General features: G+C 37.5%; 1 protein-coding gene across 1 annotated transcript; it reads right to left on the bottom strand.

Annotated features, from left to right (window-relative positions):
- Nucleotides 1-3,458: 3,458 nt before the first annotated feature.
- On the bottom strand, nucleotides 3,459-25,258 carry LOC110543127 (vomeronasal type-2 receptor 116-like). Its single transcript, XM_060370102.1, has 8 exons — nucleotides 25,062-25,258; nucleotides 23,987-24,007; nucleotides 17,971-18,259; nucleotides 16,221-17,027; nucleotides 14,338-14,565; nucleotides 13,917-14,040; nucleotides 11,561-11,563; nucleotides 3,459-4,363 (listed from the first exon to the last, which is right to left on the bottom strand). Exons 1-8 carry the CDS (start codon nucleotides 25,256-25,258, stop codon nucleotides 3,459-3,461), a joined length of 2,574 nt encoding a protein of 857 aa, XP_060226085.1.
- Between the last annotated feature and the right edge of the window lie 12 nt (nucleotides 25,259-25,270).

The following is a 25,270-nucleotide window of genomic DNA, read 5'->3' as shown; positions in this document are numbered from 1 at the left end:
GCAGAAAGATCTCTGAGCCTAGAGCTGCTCCAGTGCCCCACTGGCTTCCTTGAGATGTCAGACAATAGGACTTCAGTCCAGTGCCTAGCTCAGCTCCACATCTTGCCTGGCTTCAGGAGGTGGCCACTTCAGGCTCCATATTTCACACTGCCGAGTCTTAGGTAGGGTGACCTGCTCAGATTACCTGAGCATCCACCTCCAATTCCTCTTTTAGTACCCTTCATAAGTGAGATTTCTGCATCCATGCTTGGGTCCACCTTGTAACTTAGCTACTTGGAGTCTGAGAATTGTAGCATAGTTATCTTATACTTTATGGCTAATATCCACTTTAAGTGAGTACAGAATATGCATGTCTTTTTGGCTTTGGGTTACCTCACTCAGGATTTAGTTTCTAGTTCCATCTACCTTCCTGATTATTTGACAGTGTCCTTGTTTTTTGTAGCTTAGTATTATTCCATTGTGTAATTAACAAGGTTTTCTTTATCTATTCTTTTTTTGAGAAACATCTGAGTTGTTTCCAGTTTCTGGTTATTACAAATAAGTCTGCTATGAACATAGTTGAGCAAGTTTCCCTGTTGCATTGTGGAACAGCTTTTAGATGGATACTCAGGAGTGGTATAGCTGGGTCTTGATGTGGGAATATTCTCAATTTTCTGAGAAACTACCAGATTGATTTATTCTTCTTTATTGTTTGTGAGCCTTAGCTCATATTCTTGCTTGTATAAAGCCTTCTGTAAACATTCACACTAAGAGACTTTTTTCTATAACCAGTTAGTGATCAATCACTGAAGTACCCTGTGGTCTTTGGGAGTGGACTCAGGGACTCTGATGCAAGTCATGTTATCTAATGCGTTATGTCCTTAGAAATGATGGCTGATTATTTTCCAAGATTCTATTTTTAATATGATTTCAAATGTTCATCTTGACTTGACAGTTTTCACATATCTAAAGAAAAGGCCAACGATACTTACCAGAGGAACAAAAATGTCTGAATGAGAGTAATTTATAGAAGTAATTGTAGTTTTTGGCCTTATAGCATGGTTACTTTTAATGACCATATTTGTATTTTTCTCATCACCTGCTGTTGGTCTGTTCACTTTTATCATCACTAGAGTAAGGCAGAGACTATGAATCTTTGCCGATTATCTTGTTGTGTGATAGATGGTAAAAATATAATTTGCCCCCTAAAGCAAGTTTTCTGGTACTAAACCCATTGCTTATTTCCATGTCTGACATCTCCACTTACATTTTAAAAGTTCATATTATATAGCCTACTTATTAACATGATATTTCAGAGTCCAAATATCAATATGATATTTCACTAGCCAGACATACCTTGGACACCTTGTTTTACCATAAATGACATCATGATGTGGAGGTAGACAAATAAATGGTAAAAATAAAGTCAGAGAGAAAGGAGAGACAGACAATAGATACTCATTACAGAAGACTTCTCAATGACCACACCTTTTCAGTCTTCTCACACTGAGAAAGAAAACTCTTCCACACAAATCTTTGAAGGCCAATGGCATCTAATCATAGAACTCTTGTTGGATGACAGAAAGACTATTATTTTGAGATTTATGTATGTATATAAAAATAACATCATAAATCACGCATGTAGTTACACTATATACACATCTTAACTTATGATTATTTATATTTAAACAAGCAACTAAGAAGTAATATTATATATGCACAAAATTGTAATCACCTATATTTCATGAAAATATGAATGAAGTAAATGAAATAAATTGTAACAACACATCCTTTTTCAATTTTCTGTTGTGTAATTTCAATGGCATATCTTTCATGTAATTTCAGAGCTTTTACAGTATATATAGAACATGAATTATTCTGTGCTATTCTCAGTAGATTTCAGAAATTACAGCAGTCTCAGAATATGTCATTAAATAGCTGAATTTCTGGGTCTTTTCCAGGTCATCTTGCAATGTTCAGTATTCCCTCTTGTAACTTGGACATGGAATTTCTTTAACAAAATTTCTTAAATAAATCATGAGTTTACAATCATTCCTTTTCCACATGGAGGTTTCACCATTCCCCAGGAGCAAAACCCTGCTTTGAACAATGTGATGTGGAATATTCCCCCTCCCATTATATATCTTTAATTTTTATTTAGCATTCAAAAATATTCAATAATCATCTTTCCACCCTATGGTGGTTTGACTGAACTGGATCTCCATAGACTCATGTGTATGAGTAGCACATTAGCAGTGGCACTCTTAGTGGCACCTTTTTGAGGTAAGTGTGGACTTTTCAGGAGAAGTGTGTCACTGTGGGGCCTGGCTTTAAGGTCTCCTCTGCAAGTGTGGAAAAAGAGTCTCTTCCTGGCTGCCTTCAGAAGACAGTCTTCTTCTGCTTGCTCTGGGATCAAGATGTAGAATTCTCTTCTGCTCCAGCACCAAGTCTGAGTGTACGTTTCCATGCTTCCAACCAAGATGATAACACACTAAAGGTCTGAAACTGTAAGCCATCCCAACGATGTTTTTCTTATAAAAGTTGCCATGGTCATGGTGTCTTTACACATCAATGGAAATCTTAGTAAAACACACCATTTCTTATATTTTTGGTTGTGCATTTAGGCTTTAATGCAAAACAGATGCTGAAACAGCCAAACATTGGGCAGAGTACAGGGAGCCTTGTGGAAGAATGGGGACAAGAATTAGACCCAGATGTGACAGGAGCTCCACATGAAGACCAAGAGAGCCAACTAACCGGGGTCCAGGGGTCTTACAGAGACTGATGCACCAACAAATGACCATGCATGGACTTGACCTAGGCCTCCTATACATAGGCAGCAGAAGAGTAGCTTGGCATTCATGTAGGTGCCCTAGAAAATGGAGAGGGAGATGTTTCTAACATGGACTCTGTAACCTGCTTTTTGAACACTTCCCGCTGGCAGAACTGCCTCGCTAGGCCACAGGGTAAGATGTGCTCAGTCCTGACATGACTTGACATGTGGGCTGGTGAGTAAGGGACTCTTCTTTTCTAAGGAGTAGGGAAGTGATGATAGAGGAAATATGGATGGAAGGTGAGACCAGGAGGAAAAGAGGGAGGGCCTGAAATCAGGATGTAAAGTGAATATCTAAAGAAATAAATAGTAAAAGGCACAATATTTCCAGAAATAGACTCAGAATTAACTTTGATCAAGTATTTACTTTGATTCAAAGAATAACTTACTATCTCTCCAGTAATTATTCACACAATTTCCTATATATTAATTAACAAAATGTCAGTAAACAGAAAACATAAAACAAGAAGAGAATATAATATTCTTAAAATTACTACACAAACACAGCATTACAGCAAAAATGTTCTTTAACACTTTACTTGTGTTTGGAAACAAATAGCATTTTGAAATGTATTATTAATAGGTGAGGTTTATTTATTGGGCTTTGTTGTAGTATTATTAGTATGATTTCAATTTTAAGGATGCATCAGGGATGATTTGTACTCTTGAACTTTTGTAAAATGTTTCTATCTGGTCTTAACAAAATAATATAGCACTTGGGAAGAAAGATGCAGCCTAGAAGGCCTGCACTAGAGGCCAAGATGGAGAAGACCTCCACAGCCACCATGATTTTCCCCTTAGTGCTGTGGTAGACAGGAAGGAAGGTGAGCCAGACAGTGCAGAACATCAGCATGCTGAAGGTCAGGAACTTGGCTTCATTGAAGGTGTCAGGCAGATTCCTGCCCAGGAAAGCCACGATGAAGCTTGCTATGGCCAGACAGCCCAGGTACCCCAGCACACAGTAGAAGGCTGTGATTGAGCCCTTGTTGCATACAATGATGATGTGGCCATGTTCAGAGTGTGCATCTCTCTCCACAAAGGGCGGAGACATTCCCAGCCAGAATCCACAGAGAATAAGTTGAAAAATGGAACAGATAGGAATGATGACTTTGGGTGTCCCAGATAACAGCAGTCCTTTCACCCTTCTTCCTGGGGCAGTCAAGTGAAAAGCCAGAAGCACAGTAATCGTTTTGGCCAAAACACTGGAAACAGCCACAGTGAACAGAATCCCAAAGGTAATCTGCTGCAGGAGACATCTGGCTGTGGTTGGATGTCCAATAAAGAGCAGCGAGCAGAGAAAACAAAGGAAAAGAGAAACAAGCAGGATGTAGCTGAGAGTGCAGTTATTGGCCTTCACAATGGGAGTGTGTTGGTTTTTCATAAAGATCATGAGAACAAGAACTGTTAATGTAGATAAACACAGGGCCATGCAGGCCAGTGCCATCCCTAATGGGTCTGCATAAGCCAGAAATGTTACAGCTCTGGGGAAGCAGTGGCTTCTCTCTACGTTGGCATATTGATCATCTGGACACACCACACATTGAGCTAGATCTGAGATGGAAAACAAAATGTTACCAGTGTAATTTTCTTTTTTTCCCCCTGCTATTCATGGAAATCCTTAAACAAATGTTTTGAAGGTTCCTAAAACTTTCCTTTTTTGTGCGTCACAGCAAATCAATTGGGTAGATTGACAACAGGTATTGAAATCATTTTCTGTTAAATTTATGATGATGTCAGAACCATTAAATACTCATTATTTTTGTTTTTCACACATGTTTAAAAGAACTGTCTTGTTTTATCTTGAAAGAAAGCAAAAAACCATTCATATTTGTGTCCAAGAATTTAGAATTGGAGATTCATAAAAGCTTGAATTTAATATGCACAGTCAAACTGTATATTTCAAGGTCACAAATGAAGCGTGTTCCTTACTAGTGAAGTCTGACCACCTCATTGATGATTCCCTGTGAATATTTATACGCACAGCAACAGGGCAAAAGTATTATACCTAAAATATATAGCTTGTTACAATTAATAATTATACAAATGAAGGCTCAAAACTCATGACAAAATAGCACCACAGTGGTCAGTTTTAATACCATAATCATGAAGTGTATCTGTTCACATTTTGACTTATGGAGCACATACTTTTGCATATTCGAGTTGGTTCAACCTTTACAAGCATCTGTCTATGTAAGTGCACAGAACAGTTATGAACTGAGAGAGAAAACTTCATGAAAGACAGGCTCTAACCTTCCCAAAGCGTAGATATGATACCTAAAGTGGTAAAAGAATATAATTTTATTATAGTTGCTTCATTCTACTGGGATACAGTTTTGTATTTTGATTACATATTCCATATTTATTGAAAGTAAAATTCTCTATCCCATAATACATTCCAATCACAGTTTCTCCTTACTCCACTCCTCTTGGCCGTCCTGCTTTTCCTCTCCCTCAGATTCACTTCCCCTCTATTTTATCTTCAGAAAAGAGCAGGCATCCAAGAGACAGCAGGCAAGCAGGAAAAAGAAGATACAATAAACCATGCTAAAGCCCTCATATAGTGTCTGGAAAGGTAACCCAATAAGAGGAAAAGAGTCTCAAGAGCAGAGAAAAGAGTCAGAGATACACTCTCCACCTACAAAACACCAAGCTAATAGTCATAAAATATATACAAACGACCTTGTATAGACCCATTCAGGCCAATTGCTTGAAATTTCAGTCTCTGTGAGCACATGTCCCTATGTTCTACTGATGTCCTCCATCCCCTCTGACTCCTGAGTCTTTCCTCTTCCATTTACACGGAGTTCCTAATCTTTGTGGAAGGGAATGGAGACCTCCAGCTTAGGATTGTTTTGCATAATATCTGTCTGTGGGCCTCTTTACCCACTTCTATCTGTTGCTGGAGAAAGACTCTGTGATGATGCTTGAAAAAGGCATTATCTGAATGTAGAAGAATATCATTAGGCATTTCCTCATTGACTGTGATAGGGTACTGTGTGGGTGTGTGTGAGTATGTGTGCTAGTCATGTTTGGTTCCACCTTAGGTCTCCGGGTTATCCAGTCTTTTGTTACTGGCCATCCAGCAGGGTAGCACGTGGGCTCCCTCTTGCAGAATGGGCCTTAATTCAATCCAGACATTGGTTGGCCACACCCACAAGTTCTGCACCACCATCGAACTATCACGTCTTTCAGGCATGATTGTAGACAGGTTGTTGATGAGGTTTTTGTTTTTGCGGGGTTAGTGTCAAGGTTGACCTTCATTGCACCTTTATGCACCGAGAGACTAGAACATAGAGATGAAGTGTTCATGCCTGCATGAGTTTGAATTCTCTATGCGCAATGAGATGGGTAAAAGTAGTCCTGTGCAATGGGGCCCCACTCTCAGTTTTCAGAGAGCAACCTCTATCCTAGTGTCAGCCTGGGTTTTTTAATGATCTGCATGAAACCTCAACCAAAACTCAGTCAACTGTAAAGACGTTCCATCACTGGGAGACTTGCCTGGCTACAAATGTTGGCCAGTTCAGTCTCCACATCCTCCATTAATAGGAGTCCTTCTCTAAGTTCACTCTCATAGATTCCAGGAAATCATAATGCACTAAGATTTCACACTAGCCCCAAATAGTCCCAACTTCATCTTTCTGTCCATAGACTCACTCTCTCCATACCACCTGATAACTCTTGCTCTACTCCTCACCTGCACACAGCCTAGCCCTTGAACCTATTATATTTTCTCATTTCAGAATGATCCCCACTACTTCCCTGTGACCCTCCTCTTTACCTAACTTCTCTGGGTCTTTGGACTGTAACTTGATCATTTACTCAACAGCTAATTTACATTTATAAGAAAATACATACTGTATTTGTCTTTCCAAGTCTGCGTTAGCTCACTCAGTATAACATTGTCTAGTTGTATCTGTTTGCCTGTAAATTTTATGATATTCTTTTTAAAACGCTAATATTACAGTTTGTAAATGTACTACATTTTCTTTATCCATTCTTTAATTAAAAGCTATCTAGGGGAACCTAAATGTTCAAATTCTTAGTCACCAAAGAATGTTAATCAAAATGATGCCGAGATTTCATTTTCCACCCATCAGAATGGCCAAGAACAGAAACTCAGGTGAAAACATATGCTGGTGAGGATATGGAACAAGGGGGAACACTCCTCCATTGCTGATGGGAGTTAAAACTCATACAACCACTTTGGAAATTTTTTGCTAGTTTCTCAGAAAATCAGAAATAGTTGTATCTCAAGACAAAGCTATACCAACTCCTTGGCATATACCTAAAATATTCACTAACATACCACAAGGATACTTGCTCAACTATGTTCATAGCAGATTTATTTGTAATAGCCAGAAACTGAATAAAAAAACCTAGATGTTTTCCAACTGAAGAATGGATAAAGAAAATATGATGCATTTACACGATGTAATGCTAATAAATTATTAAAAAGAAGGACTTCATGAAATTTGGAGGAAAATAAATGAAACTAGAAAATATCACACTGAGTAAGGTAACCCAGCCCCTGACTTCCCCCCAACAAAAACATATTCATGGTATATACTCACTTATATGTAGATATTAGCCATAAGACAAGATAATCATGCTACAATCCCCTGACCCAAAGAAACTAAGTAACAAGGAGGGGTCAATGGAGGATGCTTGAAATCTGCTCAGAACGGGAAAATAAAAGAGGCATTGGAGGTGGAGAAAGGGAGGAAACTGGGTAGGAAAGGGGATTGGGAGGGGAGCAGAGATGGGGATTAGAAGTAGGAAGAAGTGGGGAGAAGGGACATGGTGAGAGAAAGGAAATAAGAGGTAGGGGGGCAACTCTGGGACTTGCCAGAGACCTGGGATAAGTGAATCCTCAGAAAGTCTATGGGGTCACTCTAAGCTGAGACTCCTCACAGCAGGCATGGCCACTTCCTGTAGCTAAGAAGGGCTTCCAGTGGAGGGATAAGGACACCAATCCAGCCTCAAAACCTTTGCTCCAAAACTGGTACTGACTACAAGATGTGCAGGGACAAAGATGGAGCAAAGTTGGAGGGAATGGCCAACCAAAGCCCCTACTTGAAACCTATACCAGGGGAGAATCTTAATCCCTGACACAATTAATGTTACTCTGCTATGTTGGTAAACAGGAGCTTAGCATAACTTCTCTGAGAGGTTTCACCCAGCAATTGATAGAAACAGATGAAGAGACCCACAGCCAAACATTAGACAGATCTCAGGGAGTCCAATGGAAGTGTTGGTAGATTGATTGAGAGAACTGAAAGAGTCAAGAACTCCAGAAGTTCTAATGTGGGCCCATGTGGGCTCACAGAGACTGAACCACCAACTAAAGGACAAGCATGGACTGGTACTAGGCCTCCTAAACATATGTAGCAGATGTATAGTTTGGGCTTCATGTTTATCCCCCAACAAATGGAATGGGTGCCAGCTCTGACTCCTACTTTGGATGTCTTGTCTGGCCTCAGTGGGAGAGGACACACCTAGTCCTTCAGCTACTTAATGTGCCAGGGTGGGTTAGTACCCATGGGATTCCTTCCCCTTCTCTGAAGTGAAGGAGAGGAGAGAATGAGTGGGAAGGTTGTGAGGGTGGACTGGTAGTTGAGAAGGTGGAGCCTGCAATCAGGATGTAAATTTAATAAATTAATTAATAGAGGAAAATCAGGTATAAATAAGTGTAAGGACTTCTGTCTGGGGTTTCTATTTGGCTTCATCTACCAGCGTATCTATTTTTATACCAACTCTATGTCGTTTTTGTTACCACCACTTTGTAGTACAGCTTGAAACGAGGAACGGTGATACCTCTGAAATTTCATTTATTGTTCAGATATTTTTTTCATTTTAGCTATCTTGGATTTATTTGACTTTCCAAATAAAGCTGATAATTGTCCTTTTAATGTCTGTAAGTAATTGGGCTGGGATATTGATAAGGGATTGCATTGAATCTGTAGATTGCTTTCTGTAGAATGATCATTTTTATTATGTTAAGTCTACTGATCCAACCTCTGATATCTTTTTCAATCTTTTTCTCAAAAAATTCGAAATTTTTATCACAAAAATCTTTGCCTTGCTGTGTTAGGATTACCTTAAGATAATTTATGTTCTTTTTGACTATTTTAAAGGGTGTTTTTCAGATTTTTTTTCACAGTCTGTTTGTTACTTGTAATTATAAGGGCACTGATATGAGTTAAGCTTGTATCCAGCCAGTTTACTTCAAATATCTATCATATATATGATTTTTCTAGTGTAGTTTTTAGGGTCACTTAAGAATGATTTCATGTCATCTGCCAACAGCGATACTTTGATTTCTTCCTTTCCAATTTGTATCCCCTTAATGGCTTTCAGTTTCTCGTATCTCTAAACAAATCTTCAAGTACTAGATTGAATAAATGTGGAAAGCATGGTGAACCTTGTCTTGTCCATGATTTTAATGGAATTGCTTTGTGTTTCTCTCCATTTAAATTCATGTTGGGTGTAGGCTGTATTAAATTTCCTTTATTATGTTTAGGTATGTCCACTGTATCCCCAATCTCTCCACCACTTTTAACATGAAGGGGTGTTGGATTTTGGTCAAGAGCATTTTTTGGCACCTAATAAGGTTATCATTTTCTTTTGTTTTATTTATGTGGCCAATTTCATTTCCTGATTTTTATATAGACCTACCTCTACATCTGTGAAGTAAAGCCTATTTGATCAGGGTGAAAGATCTTTTGGATGTGTTCTTGTATTCAGTTTGGGAGTATTTCATTGCATATATGTGTATCTATTTTCATAAATGAAATTGGTCTGTATTCTCTTTGTTGAGTCTTCATGTTGTTTGATTATCAACACACTTTTGGCCACATAAAATCAATCACACAATGTTTATTTTGTTTCTACTTTGTGGAATAGCCTTATACCCATTAGTAAAATAGAAGCTATCATTAAATTGTCTCAACCAAATAAACAAGCTCTGTGACAGTCGATTTGATAGCAAAATTCTTCCACCTTTTAAAGAAGAGTTTCAGTTGTTAATATCTAGCTTTAAGCCACAGTGGTCTGACAAGAAGCATGTGTTTGTTTATATTTTCTTGTATGTTTTGAAACTTTGCTTTGTATGTGGCAAATTTTGGAGAAAGGTCCTGAGTTGCTGAGAAGAAGGTATATTCTTTTATGCTTGGGCATAATGTTTTGTAAATATGTTAAGTTCATTGGGTTTATAATGTCAACTAACTCCAGCATTCCTCTGTTTTGATTTTGTCTATACAGCTGTCCCTTGGGGAGATATTGACATCTTCCACCAGTGTGTAAGGATCACTGTGTGATTTCCGCTGTAGTAGTGTTTTTTTGTACAAAAGTAGGTGGCCTTGTGTTTGATGCATAGATGTATTGCAATGTCATCTTGATGGATTTTTTCTTCAATGTACATATAGTGTTCTTCCCCATCTCCTTTGATTGGTTTTGGCTTGAAGTATTTTTTATATTAAATTGCTCCATCGATTTGCTTTTTAGGCTTACTTGATTGGAATTTCTCTCCCAACCCTATAAACCGTAGTAACGTATATCCTTGATTTTGATGTTTATTTCTTGTATACAGCATAAAAATGGATCCTATTCATGCATCCATTCTGCCAGTGCACATCATTTTAATGAAAAATTGAGCCCATAGTTACTGAGCAATTTCCTTGAACAATGAATGTTAAGTTTTTCTTGTTATTGTTGTTTGTGGTGGTTGTGTTGCGTGTGAATAATTGAGTGTGTGTGTTTGTGTATGTGAATAATGAGTTTATGTGTATTTCCTTTCTTTGTTGATGGAAGACTATGTATTTCTTTTGTTTTCATGTGTGTAATTAACTTCTGTGGTTTGTGTTTTTCCTTCTAGAACCTTCTGTAGGCCTGTATTGTAGAAAAATAGTATTTAATTTCAACTTTCCCATAGAAAATCTCATTTTCTACATTTATAGTGTTTTAAAATTTTGCTGGGAATAGTAATCTGGGATGGCATCTATAGTCTCCTAGAGTCTGTAGCATATCTGTCTAACCCTTTTGGCTTTTAAGAATTTACATTGGGAAATCAGGTATAATTATAATAGGTGGTACTTTATATGGTATTTGCTTCTGTACTTTTAGCCTTTTGATTATTATGTAATGAGGTGACTTTCTTTTCTGATTCAACCTCTTTGTTGTTTCGTCTACTTTAAGACGCATTTTCTTCTTTGAATCAGGAAATTTTTTTCTATGATTTTTTTGTTATTTTCTGGGCCTTTGATCTGGATAAATTCTTTTCTTCTATTCCTATTATTTTTAATACAAATGTTATTATATTTTCTGTTCATAGTGTCCCATATTTCCTAGATGTTTTGTGTCAAAAATTTTGTAGATTTAATATTTTCTTTGATTGTTCTATTCTCTTCTTTTATTGTTTCTTCTATGACTGAGGTTTTTCTCTTCCATGTCTTTAATTCTGTTGGTGAAGCTTGACTCTGTATGTCTTGTTGGAATTCATAAATTTCTATGTCCAGGATTCCTTCAGTTTTTCTTGTCTCTATTCTATTTCCATTTTTAGGTCTTGAAAAATTTTGTTTCTTTTTATAATTTCTTATTTTCATTTATTTGTTTCCTTCAATTAGTTGCTTGTATTTTCTTGGCTTTCTATGAGGAATTGATTAATTTCCTTTTTAAGCACTTCTGTCATCTTCATACAGTTGGTTTTAAGGTCTTTTTCTTGTTCTTCTATTGTGATGGAATGTTCACGACCTGCTGGAGTTATATAATTGGGCTCTGGTAGAGATGTATTGACATTGCTATTGCTGTATTCTTACATTGGCATCTGGGTGTTTGGGCTTCATGTGATTATCCATCTAGGTACTGATTTCCAAGTTTGTCTTGTTTGGGTTGGTGTTTAATTTCCTAGTTTCTGTTTTGTCTATGGATTTTTAAGAATGTGTTCCCTTTTTCTAGCCTGCTTGACTGCTGTGTTCAAAAGTTGGTGGAGGCTGGGGGAAGGGGACACAAGGGAGAGATGGTGTAAGGGATCAAAAGGATGTTTGGACAGGAGGGAGGGGAAGTTGCAATTGGTGTTCTGTTGCACCACTAGGGAGACCATAAGGACGGGGTCTGAGATAACAGAGAGCAGTAAAGTCTACGTGCAATCTATCTGTTCTTCTGCAGGCATTGAATGAGCTTGAGCAGAGAGGTCTAGATTGCATTTTCATTTTCTCTTTAAGTAACTTTGAGCAATTTTAATACTTTGCCTATTGAATTTTTCCATTGGGAAAATCTCTTCATGAAGTGTTTCTTCTTCAATATTTATCTCTTTATTTTGTGAGCATGTGTAACTAAAGATTTAAAGTTTAATGTGTATTCTAATTGAGATATTGTATATTCAGCATTTCATTGTATTTATCACAAAGAATATAAACAGCAAGTAAAAATGAACAGTATCCTCCACTAAATTTTACAACTAGTTGCTTACTTCAGATTATGGACATATGTAATATTAAAATGTAAATAATTACAATTTCGTGGCATTGTTTCAATATGTTTCTATATCTAACTGTTTTGCTGGCAGTAACCACTGGGATCAGACCCTTAAACCTTCAGAATTGATATTAGGCCCCTTTTCTACATCATATTTTTGTCTACCCACCACTTTTTAAATTTCATATTGAACAGGTTTGGGAAACAAAAGGATATATGAAGTATATATCTCATCATAAATATAATCATAATGTCAGCTTCAAAAGCCTCACACTTCAATGACCTTGAGATTAAAAACACTGAATTTTCCAAGTATTCATTGCACCTTCCTAAGACTGTACTATCTCTACATTTCTAACTCACCTTCCTAATTCACTTGTGAGGTAGAGATGAACAGCAAATACAACCTGTTCTCTGAAAGTGTGCTGTTCTGGAAAACGTTTGGGAATGCAAATCACATGCCACTTAAGTTGAAAGCAGCATCTCTGAGAATAGGGTCTTTATAAAGAATTTCATGAAGAACTAAGATAAAGAAGATTCAACCTTCAATCTCAACTATTGAGTCATGAAAAGAGAATATTAAACATATTTTATCAAACATATAAGTATGAGTAAAATGAACTAAGGCACATAGTACATTAAGGCTTACTTCTTTAAATGGTCAGTTTCAGAGAATATTGCACACAGTGCTTGTAGAATTACTGAAAAAATGTGGTTCAGAGAGTAGGGAAAGGCTAATGAGGCAGCTTAGTTAAACTGCTTGTAGTAAAAGCTTTAATCTTAGTTCAAACTTTCAGCATCCAAGTAGGAATCAAGGGGTGGTGTCACTCATCCGTATTTCCAAAAATGGTGTTACAGAGATAGGAAGAGCTTTGGAGATGGAAATCCAGCTGGACCAGAAAAATCTGTGAGCTACATGTCCACTTAGAGCCCCTATCTCTCCAAAGGTAGTGAGTTGTAGTATTTGATCTTGACAAGAAAGCTGTCATTTTTCCTGTTGCTGCTAGGGAGGTTGATGCTGCCGTTCTTAAACAACATCAGACTCCATCCTCATGGCACTTCCACATGGATTGAAGGACACCATTTCTCTTAGGATACCCTTGACGTTCAGCACCAATTGGAACCTCCAAAGTACCTAGGGTCGTGGACTGAGCATCCATACTTCCTCAGCCTCCTGAGTATGAGGACAACCATGGTTTTACTGCCCAAATTCTACCAGGAAATGAGTCTAAAATTCCCCTTCAATTTTACACTCATTCCAACAGTTCTGCTCTTTAGGGCACTCTGAAAACACAAGAGTGGCTGAGAAAGAGAGACAGTGTCAAACGTGGCCCCTGAAAACTTGTGAACATACACACAGTTGCACATTCAAGAACAAAAAAACAAAACAAAACAAAAAAGAACCCCACACATTCATCTTAACACGTATGTATTCCACAGGGAAAATGAACACTAAACATATATAATTATACAAATATAGTATGAAATAATATATTCGTATAATAGTACTATTTATATAAAATAATATATTAAGTGACATAGTCATTTTATCTCCTCACTTACATACCAGTCCCTTTTAGGGGAGAGAAGACAGTAAGTCTATACAGACTTTTCCCCGACAGCTTGAGGTTACCTGTAGCATTTGAAATCTCATTTTCAGGGCAGGGGGAACAATCAAAACAGCAGGATGCTTTTCCTTCTGAGTGGGATTTCTTAAATCCAGGAGCACAGCTCACACTGCATACTGAAGGGGGGATCTGTAAAGCAAAATATGTATTGTTAAAAGATAGCAGTTTACTTGCTACTTTTATAACCATACTATGTAGTATGTATTATGCCACTAGCTGAGTTTTATGAACCGATTTAATAGCCATAGTCAACTTAGTACAATAACAATACAAGTCTACAGAAACTAATCAATGAAATTTGTCACTTAAAATATATATAAAAGTTCCGATGAAAATTATATAATCACCATGAGGACGGAACAGTGAACCACAATATTTTGATAGTTGCCATCTACTTGTAAAAAGTTAAGTTTAGGTCAAACTCACCTGCCTACTCACTGTGGCCCATTGAATCATGTCCTCAGATAAATACAGTTTTTGACCTTGTGGAAAATATGGGGAAAAATGTCCTATTTTCACCTTCATTCCAAGACCTTGTGGAAAATTCCAAATTATGTGGATGTCATACTCTGCATCTGTTTTTGTTTTCTCATTAATGTTCACTTTGTCTCCAATAGGATTAGAAAAGTGCATGTTCTTAAGGAAATCATGTATCTAAAGAGATGGAGCACTCTATTAATTATTAAAACACATATAAATATACTAAATCAGGAAAGGCAGTGTGGGGAAAATCTACTAGTTTTTAAAATCTCTCAAAATCCACCTATATTGGAATTACTCTATCAGGTAAATGAAATTACATAGATAATTTTAAAAATATCATGATCATGTTATGATTTCAGGCTTTCTATAAAAGGACAAAGACATGAACAACCCAATAGTCAGCAGATAATGAGAATATAAATAGTGAGAAAATAATCTAAACACCCACTTTCTCTGTGGGTGTTCTCCTTGCATTGATAGTATTTATCAGTTCCAAAACATTTTCAGAATAAGCTTTCACATCTATCACCAAAAATTTGAGTACTTAGTGTCCAAGGTTTTTTCTTCTAGTTTTGATTTAATCACGCTGAGTGAGGCACCCAGACCCAAAGCAAGGATTGCATGTGTTCGCTTATATTTGTGTGTAGCTTTTACGCTTTAGGTATGCGTGTCTTTACCTTAGTAACTACGGAGTTTAAGAAGCTAGTAAGGGACTATGCATTTGTATTGCAATCTTCCAAGGCTTGCAACTAGACTATAGTACGATAAAGTGATGAAGTGGACCTAGTTTAAGTAGATTCAATAGGGTGGATGATGAAAAACTGGATGAAGAAAGAAATACATGGAAGAATAACTGTTCGTATAATGTTCTTTTAAATGTATGCACCTTACCTTTGTTCATTCAACTGCTGATTTCCCTCCCCGCCTCTGGTTTCAATCTGGATATTGCATTGTGATACTTATTCTAAGCACCCTGTCTCAACTGTGTGTAAACAGGCCAAAATAAAACAACTAGCCACAATGTTGTGCAAAGGGAGGAGCCAAGAGGCTGGACATCAGAACAAGGAGAAAAGAGGCAAGAAGTCAGGATCCTGACACAGAGGGCCTCTGAAAGTCTTTGCCCTGAGACTATCAATGCAGATGCTGAGACTTATGGGCAACCTTTGGGCAGAGTGCAGGGAATCTTATGAAAGAAGTGCGAAACATTAAGATCTGGAGAGGACAGGAACTCCACAAGGAGAGCAACAGAACCAAAAAATATGATCACAGGGGTCTTTCCTGAGACTGATACTCCAACCAAGGACTATGCATGGATGGAGATAACCTAAGACCCCTGCACAGTTGTAGCCCATGGCAGTTCAGGATCCAAGTGGGTTCCATTGTAATAGGAACAAGGACTATCTTTGACATGAACTGATTGGCCTGCTCTTTAATTAACTCCCCCTGAGGGGGAAGCAGCATTACCAGGCCACAGAAGAAGACAATGCAGCTACTCCTGAGGAGACCTAATTGACTAGGATCAGAAGGAAGGAAAAGAAGTCCTCCCCTATCAGTGGACTTGGGGAGGGGCATGCATGCAGAGGGTGGAGGAAGGGAGGGATTGGGATGGGAGGAGGGAGGGAACCACCAGGGGATACAAAGTGAATAAAGTGTAATTAATAAAGAAAAAAATAAAAATTCTGTAAAAAAAATTTCTTTGTAGAAACTCTCTTGTATTCAATCCACACAGGCAATAAAGAGGTAATTCAATAAAAAATGCTAAAAAACATTTTTAAAATTTGGGACACTTTGAGAGTATGAAAGGTTGCTAATAGAAGACACTTTACCTGAATGCACTCACTCATTAGTGCGCTCACAGTTTTCCGTTGCTGAAAATCTATTTTTTGAAGAAGCATTTCATGGAGGGTATGCGCCACAGCATATATAGCATTATATATATTGTAACACTCATCATTTATGGCCATGTCAAATCTGTGCCCTGCTAACAATTCCCGTGTGTTATTGAATGTACAATGACTCTGTGTTTTACAGTTAGATTTTAATATTGAACAGTTGGTGTACATCCATCCCAGTCTTTCAGGAGAAAAATAATGTGTGTCCTTAGAGAGCTTCATTCTGTCCAAGAAATTAGGAAGAGTAGAAATACCTCCATGATGCTGTGAAAAAGTGAAAGTCCTGTGGAATGCAGTAGGGCTGAAGTCACTCTCCCTTGTGATGTCATCCCATTGTGAGGTGCTGACCCAGGTTTTCTGTGTGCCTAAATATTCCCAATGTTTAAAACTCACTTCTAGAGTGGAGTTCACTTCCCCATAAATGATTACAACATTTGCTGATGATGTAATGATTTGGTGGTAGTATTTCTCAACCCTTGTCATGAATAACTGCATGTTCTCTGGGATCATATTTACAAAGGCTACACAGACTCCATTTCTTTGCATTTCTTCTCTTGTGTCTAAGAGAAATTGAATACCTTGGTCATCATCTTGGATGACCAGTCCCACCCACATCCAGCTGAAATGTATCAACAAGGATACCATGGCTTCAGACAGGAATCTGTCTTTGGAGGCAATTTGATGCAGATTAGGAAACTTGTCTTTGTCATTCAGGAGAGGGTGGAATGGTCCATAGGTAATCTATAGGAAGCAGAACAGAGGCAGTAACATGAGGTAGATGGTTGCTATGAAGATCAGTCTTAGTTGAGAATTATACTAAGAACCAAGTGGCTGGAAGAAAGATCTTTTCAGTTCATTTATAGAGTATTACTTAAATGCCCCAAATCTTCTAGAATAATATTGACTAATTTAACTCTTCTAGTAATTCCCATTTCTTGTGAATGAATACTATTTTATAAGCCAGAGACCAAATTTCAAATTAGCTTCAGGCTGAACAGGCCTGTGTTTCTGTTTCTCAGAAAAACAAAAAAAACAAAACAAAAAAAAAAAACAACAACTATAGCCTATGGAAATAAGATAAAGTAACTCAATAACCTCCCTGAAAATAAAAAAAAAACAAAAAACAAAAACAATAATGTAGTAACTGCCTTGAAAAGTCCTAAGCACTTGACCAATCAAAGTAAAAATTAACTAGAAAGGCATATTTAGTTACCTGTGCACTTTTTGTTATCACTCTTTGTTACCTGCTTATACCTTGTTAACTGGACATTCCATGAAGTCCCCCCTATCCCTTAGATCAGCACTAACCAACCAATAAAAAGATTACTTAATCACACTAGGAAAATCTTTTGTCTTTAAATTGAGTCTGTGAGCTCACTTCCAGGTTGCCATTCTAAGGAGTGGTGGCCTGGCATGCTGGCAAATTCTGCAGAATAAATGTTCCTTGCTTTTGTATACTACCTGAGTCTGGGGTCTTTTTTAATGATTCCCACACCTAATGCCTGCAACTCTGTCCCCTTTTCAATGTTAAACAATTGTTGAAACTATAGTTTCAAGCTCTGATTATTAAGCTTTTGATAAATACAGATCAATGAGCATACACTACTCTCCCGAATCTCTTGGACAATGGCAGTTAAGGAGGCAGTATAGCAATGCTTAAAAGAAACAAAAACCAAGAACCTACCTGTGGGATAAGGTTGATCTGTAGGATTTCTGACACTTGTGCAGATGTTCTCCACAGTGGGCCTGTAAGTGCCATCACACAGTCACGCAGATAACAGATGTAATTAGGAAGATCGTGAAGATATTTTGTCATTATATTTAGATTAGTGAATAATGATAAATAACCCTTGCATTTACCTTTAAAATATGCAATTTCCAGAGACACATTGGGCAAAAGGTAGGGGTTACTATTGATCTCCTCAATAGCAAAATACAATGATAGAACATACTGGTATATTTTGGGAGGCAAACTGAAAAGAGGAAATTATAATAATTATAAATGTATCACCAAACATGCTTATCTTTCTATTAAATTCATTAACTATTAAAAAATTAATGTTGCATTAGATTCCTATTTTGAAAGCCTTCCTTGTTTTTTGAGGCTGTGTCAAATTGAGATCATTAACGACATGTGAGAGTCTCTCAAACTTATAACGAGATGAAGGAGACATTAAAGTAAATGGGATTTTCATGAAATCCACTTTATTATATTCATGTTCTATAAGGAACAAGCACATGTTTTAGATATCATTTTGAGCCTGAAAATAACCTCTTGCTCCGGACAGATGTTTCAGCAATTAACAGCACTGGCTGTTTTTCCAAAAGATCCTGAGTTTAATTTTCAGCAACCACATCATGGATCATAAGCATCTATAGTGAGATCTAGGGCCCTCTTCTGGTGTCAAGATACACATTCAGGCAGAACAGTGAGTAAATAATAGATAGATAGATAGATAGATAGATAGATAGATGAACAAGTAAGTATTTTTAAGAAAGAAAATGACCTCATCAGACTTGATTCTAGAACTGCTATCATCAAGAATTAGGACAAGCATTGGTTGGACATTGCCTCAATCTCTGTTCTATTTTTATCCCTGCATATCTTGTAGGCAAGGTAAATTTTGGGCCCATGGTTTTTGTTTGGGCTGGTGTTCTCTTCCCCCTGAGACCCACCCCTATTGAGAAAGCCAACCTCTGACACTATTAATGACCATCTACATGCTTGAAGACCGGAGCCTATAATAGCTGTCCTCTGAGGGGCTCTGCCCAGCAGCAGACCAGAATAGATGCTGACACTTACAGCTAAACAATGGGTAGAGTATAGGAAGGCTTTTGGAAGACTAGCGGGAATAACAGAAGGGAGAGGACAGAAGCTCCACAAGAAGACCAACAGAGCCAACTAGTCAGGCTGGGGGAGGAGCCCTCTATGGAGACTAAAGTACCAAGGAAGGACCATGCATGGACTAGACCTAGGCTCCCTACACAGATGTAGCCAATGGGCAGCTCAGCAGTCATGTGGGTACCCTAATAATGGGAGCTGTAGGATGTCTCTGACAGGGACTCTGCTGCCTGCTTTTTGATCACTTTCCACCTGTGAGGCTGCCTGTCTAGCCCCGAGCCGAAGAGGATGTGTTCCATCTTGATTCAACTTGATGTGCTTGGATGTGTTGGTGGAGGTGCTCCCATTTTCAAAGACTAGTGGAGGGGAAATAGGAGAAAGAGGGAGGTAGTATGGGAATGGGAGGAGAGGAGAGGTGGTGTAGTGGTTTTAATATTTGCTATTGATAAATCTTCTGGTAACACTTGTTGTTAATCCTAAAGTGCTGTATAACCAAATCATCACACAGAGACTGGGTTTATTTAGTCATCCTAGGACACAATGCTGGGCAATATTTACTCCATCCTAAACCTCCAAGCCCTCATAGTTTCCTAACATTTAGATTTCCCACATTATACTTGCTTTTTGTGAAATCTTAAGTCCAGTCCATCTCTCCACTTTGTTTCCAGATCTCGTTCCAGCTCTCTCTTCTAGCTCTCCTCCTAGCTCTCCTGGCCCTTTCTCCTCACCACTCATTTCCTGCCCTCTTGCTCCCCCCCCCTTTCCTGACCTCTGGCTCCTCCAAGCTCAACATTATATCTAGTTGCTTTGTTTTTGCCAGTTTACACAAGAGTTGAGACAGGATGCTTAGAATGAGCATCACAATGAAATATCCTGATTGACACCAAGGGGCGGGGGGAGATGTCAACATTGGAATGAACAAGGGTAAGGTGTATACATTTTAAAAGAACATTATACCAACAGAGAGGGTTATGATCTAGATATAAAGTGAGTTAATAAATTTTAAAAGGGTTTAACATTACATAACAATATAAATTTAGAATTTCAAAATGTTTAAAATAATTGTGACAAAAAAAACCTCACTTTACAAACTATAAGTTTGTTGGATTCTCTCGCAGCCCAGTGCACTAATGAAGTGATGTATGTAATAGTGAATACGCAGTTATATAAGTTTGGAACAGTTGGCCAAAAAAAAAAAATATTTTATAGTCAGTCATTCTTACAGAAGACAGATGTCATCATCCCATTTTAATCCCCTCTTCTACATTTCTTGCCCTTCTAATAGTTTTCTGAGTCTATGAATCAAGGAAGATAAATATTTAAGCTAATAATATTTTCAAACTGGTTGAAGATACTTTATTATATTTAGGTCATTGCAAAATAAACGTTCTTTATTTAATATGGGCATGTTGGCACATGCCATTAATCCTAGTACTAGGGAAGCAGAGGCAGGTGAAACTCTGGGCCTGAGGCCAGCCTACAGATCTGGAACTCTACAGAGTGAGTGACAGGACAGCTAGGGCTACAAAAAGAAACACTCTTAAAATTTAAAATAATAGAGGAGTGAATATAAATCTTTATGCAAAAAAATGTATCACAATCATTGGTGTTGGTGCATGGCTGTCCATGACTTTCCATATACAAGGCTCTCATGGTGGTTTGAATGAAAAGGTCCTTTATAGACCCATAGGCATTGGTAGTATTAGGAGGTATGGCCTTATTGAACAAAGTGTGCCCTTGTTGGAGTAAGTGTGTCATGGGTGGAGGGCTTTCAGGTTCCAGAAGCTCAAACCAGGTCCAGTGTCCTTCTCTCTTCTTGCTGTCTGTCAGCAGAGATGTAAACTCTTCAACTACATCTCCAGCACATCTGCCTGTGTGCCACTGTGCCTCCCACCGTGAGGATAATGGACTAAATTTCTGAACTGTAAGCCAGATTCAATTAATTTTTTTTTATTTATTAGAGTTGCCATGACTCTTGAAAAATGACTAAGACACTTGTCTCCTGCATATACTCTTTTCCCATACTCTATCTCATATTATACGTGAAAATTTTGTACAGTGAAGATGATGTCTATGTAATGAGTAGGCACATTCAATAAATACAGAGTCAGACAGTTTTTTTTTTTTTTTTACTACCAGGATTGTTCAGTATCTTCTAGGAATATTCAAACAGGTTGATATGCAGTTGAATATTAGGAAAATCACAAAAGCCTGACATGATCAAACAACAGGTTTTTTTTTTTTTTTTCCACAGAATTGAGTGGAAATATGGCTAAAGCAGAATGCAATAGTCAAATAAATACAAGGAATTGGGTGACTGTCTAAGATTTGGTCAACTAACTGTAATGAAGCAAACCAATTTAAGAATTCTTGATGAACTATGGTAATATATTCAAGGAAATTATGTTAAGTCTAAGGAAGAGATTTTCCTAAGTAAAAATGCTCAAAATCAGCTCAGTATCCAAGTGGGTACCCTAGTAAGGGGAACAGGACTGTCTCTGACATGAACTCAGTGGCTGGCTCTTTGATCACCTCCACCTTAGGGTGGGGGTGCAGCCTGACCAGGCCGTGGAGGAAGATTTTGAAAGACAGTCCTGATGAGACCTGATAGACCAGGGTTAGATGGAAGGGGAGGAAGTCCTCCACTATCAGTGGACTTGGAGATGGGCATGGGAGGAGATGAGGGAGTGAGGAAGGGGTTGGGAGGGAATAAAGAAGGGGGATACAGCTGGGATACAAAGTGAATAAACTGTAATTAAGGTAAAAAGTTAAAAAAGAAATGCTCAGAATCAACAATGAATAGTGGTTGATGCTTCTCAATGAGGATGGAAATAATAAAACAATGTATGTTCAAAGTTTCAAGAAAATCACTCATTAATTATACATTTTTATATAGATTATCATCATAAAAATATTAAACTGCCTTGAGAAACAATTCCAAATGATAAAGAATATATAATTACAGAAGATATAATATCAACTTATTAATTGACTGTGATATATTTGACAGTTCTTATGTGAAACTAAAGTTTATGTAGAGGACATAATGGAAGATGAACCTTGTGTGTATGTGTAAAGATATACAAATATGTACTTCTAAAGACAGACAAATTATCCATTAGATTATTCATAGCCTGAGTTTGTGGATAATCATATTTTAAAACTCAGTGAAACCCAAAACTGTAATTATTTCAATTAATATGTTACCCAGTTTGATTTAACAATATGCATTCATATATGTGTGTGATGTTACTATATACACCTAATATATAAGATTATACTAAGTAAATAACAAATTAAGTCAATCAAAAATTAGAAATGTACAAAGATATTTTATTAGTTCAAAGTTATATGTTATACTCAGAATACAAAACTATTTGTGTTATGTTCCTAATTCTGAAAAAAATATTTTTCTCTTTTGTCATGAACTATTTAAAAAAAAAAACTATGCTGGCCATTTAGAGTAGCTGTGTACAGTACAGGAAAATACTGATTTGTTGCTTGTGACAGATTGCCTTGTAACAGAACAGACAAGAGAAAGATTGTTAGAAGGATCCTGCTTTTGTTAGAAGTTTGTAGATGTTTTAAAACCTAAAGTACATCAGTGAGACTTCGCAACTTTTGATGACGTGAGGCTTTTCTCCTTATAGATGGACATTTTTAATCTATATTTTTATTTATCAAAAAATTCTTTACAGACCTTGAGAGAAAAATTCTCACCTTCATATGGAACAACGAGAAACCCAGAATTGCTAAAACAATTCTCTACAGTAAAAGATCTTCAGGAGGTATCTCCATCCCTGAACTCAAGCTGTACTATAGAGCAACAATTCTAAAAACTGCATGGTACTGGCATAGATACATACTGGTGGATCAGTGGAATCTAATAGAAGACCCTGACATAAATCCACACACTTATGGACACCTGATTTTTTACAAAGATGCCAAAACCATTCAATGCCCAACAGTTGGCCCTAAGTCTCAGCATCTGCTTTGATATTCTGCAGGGCAGAGCCTTTCAGAGGCCCTCCGTGGCAGGTTTTTAGCTTGTTTCCTGTTATCTTCTGATGTCCTTCCTCTTTGCGTGCGCCAACCTTAGGACTCTTAAAAACATTATGAAGTCTTTATAAAGCTAGCACCCAGGAGATATGCCATCTTGGGTACAGAACACACATAATTCATACATGCTCTTCTCAACCACGGAAAGCATTTTCAGTGCACGGTTCTGAAGAGAACTGAATGCTTATGCATTGTGCAACCTGAGATCAGGAGAATGGACTAAAGAAAAGCAGAGGAGTCACTGGCAGCCTTATATCACCTCTGACGATATCATAAAATATCTACATCAGTACTCAGAGTTCTGGAGGTTGATAAGGATTAAGACAAGCTACTTTGTATCATTTCACACCTGAATTTAACACCTTGTTTAAAGGTTAGTTTCCTTTGGTTTGTCCACTTCTGGTCATCAGTCTTCCTGTTTTCCTCAATAAATTCAACTAACAAACTGATAATTTTGTATATCTCAGTATTTCTAATTATCTATTGTAATTTACAGGTTAAGTGACCACTAATATTCTCTTTATTCTATAAAATGTGTAAATCTTGCCTTCCTGCTTTCCCATATTCTTCCTCAGTTTTCTATTAGTGCTACTGAAAATCAACATAGCAACCCCAGATGTTTCCATGGTTTATTGGTTGTTGGAAGCAATGTTTCATTTATTCCCTGAAACTGTACTACTGTAGTTCTTGGTGAGTATGCATTATATCATTTACAAATAAACAAATGTCATTAATGTGAAAGATTTTGCACCCACCAAAAGATGGATGCTTTTCCACTCTAATTCAGCATTTCCACAACTTAAAGTCCAAATTCTGCACACTAAAGTCAACACAGGACGATTTTTAGATATTGACAACCAGGATTAAGGTAAATCTAATGCACATGGGTATAAAAATATGTGAATTCATATTACAACATTTACTGAAGTTTGAAAATATATGCCAATATGACATCAGTTTCAGAAACTGTAAAGAAGAAAAAGACACCCCGAACACAAATGGAAGACGTGAGCATTCTCAGCAGGACTAGAGCTGCATCAGTGAGAGAAGCTTCTCCCCTGCTGTTAAAGCTGGTATCTGTCATTATGAACTGCCACTCTAGGTTTTGACAGGGAGAGAATGCACCCGTGCCCTCAGTGTCAACCAATTTTTTTTATCAAAGATATTCTTCTGCAATCTCCCAAGCATCCATTTATTCCTTAAGTAGAATTCTTACAAATACTAACACCTCTAATTGCGGACAAAGCATATTCCATAGTGAGGCTCCAAAAGAATGGAAATTAAAAAAAAAAATCACACCTTTTAAGGCTCTTGGTTTTGCATTCAATATCAGGTCCAAAAAAGATGACATTTAACAATGACATGCAGACTATAGAAAGAGCAGGTTCGGTCTCTGTAAAATAATTGCCTTAGCAGAATATAGCATGGAATTTAGGCTTTATGTGGCAAAGTGAGTTGCAGTAACAGATACTCACAAAAGCACTTTGGTACAATCTAAAATTTTGCTCATGACATTGGTTTCACTGAGCTTTTACAAAGGTCATTGGACTCCATGTGTTGGAAACTTTCAAAAGCTAAGGATCTTGAAGAATCTGTGTAGAAGATAGTATGTATCTAAATTAGGAGAACTGTAAAAGGGAGTCTATGGGAAAGAGACATGTAGAGACAGGGCCATTAGAGCATGTAACAGTAGTCTCCAGCAAATACTCAAATACATTATGTCAACTTTCTATACCTCTGGTTTGGAAGAAGAGGAAAGGAGGTCACAGAATATTGGTTCAGCCATGTATAGAGCTCCTACAAAGTGTCCATTAGGATCATGAACTAGAAAATTAGGTATTGCAAGGGGAACTCACAGTACTTCAAGGAGATACTTGAAAAAGTCTTTTGGTGCAGGTTCCTCAGCTGTGTAAAGGAGAAAAGCACAGTCCTGTGGCAAGTCCCCATCAGTGTTTTCATTGAATTTTACTCTCCAAAAGCACATGCTTTCAGTTGAATTGCACAAAAGAAGAGGAAGCTTCAGGAGCAAGACTACAAAAATTGAGCTGAACATCTTTCCCATGTTAGCCATGGTGGAAACGAC

This window comes from Meriones unguiculatus, chromosome 17 (assembly GCF_030254825.1).
Source record: "Meriones unguiculatus strain TT.TT164.6M chromosome 17, Bangor_MerUng_6.1, whole genome shotgun sequence".
Taxonomy (NCBI): Eukaryota; Metazoa; Chordata; class Mammalia; order Rodentia; family Muridae; genus Meriones; species Meriones unguiculatus.
Note: the sequence above shows the minus strand (reverse complement) of the source record. Positions and strands in the feature narration are given on the sequence as shown.

Bases quoted from the DNA above. Each gene is read 5' to 3' on its own strand.
- LOC110543127 (XM_060370102.1), bottom strand. From the start codon at position 25,258: ATGGCTAACATGGGAAAGATGTTCAGCTCAATTTTTGTAGTCTTGCTC. The intron at 18,260-23,986 runs GTTGTGGAAATG...TCCTCTTTTCAG, and splicing joins GTGCAGAATTTGGACTTTAA to TTTGCCTCCCAAAATATACC. The intron at 14,041-14,337 runs GTGAGTTTGACC...TTTGCTTTACAG, and splicing joins GGGCCACAGTGAGTAGGCAG to ATCCCCCCTTCAGTATGCAG.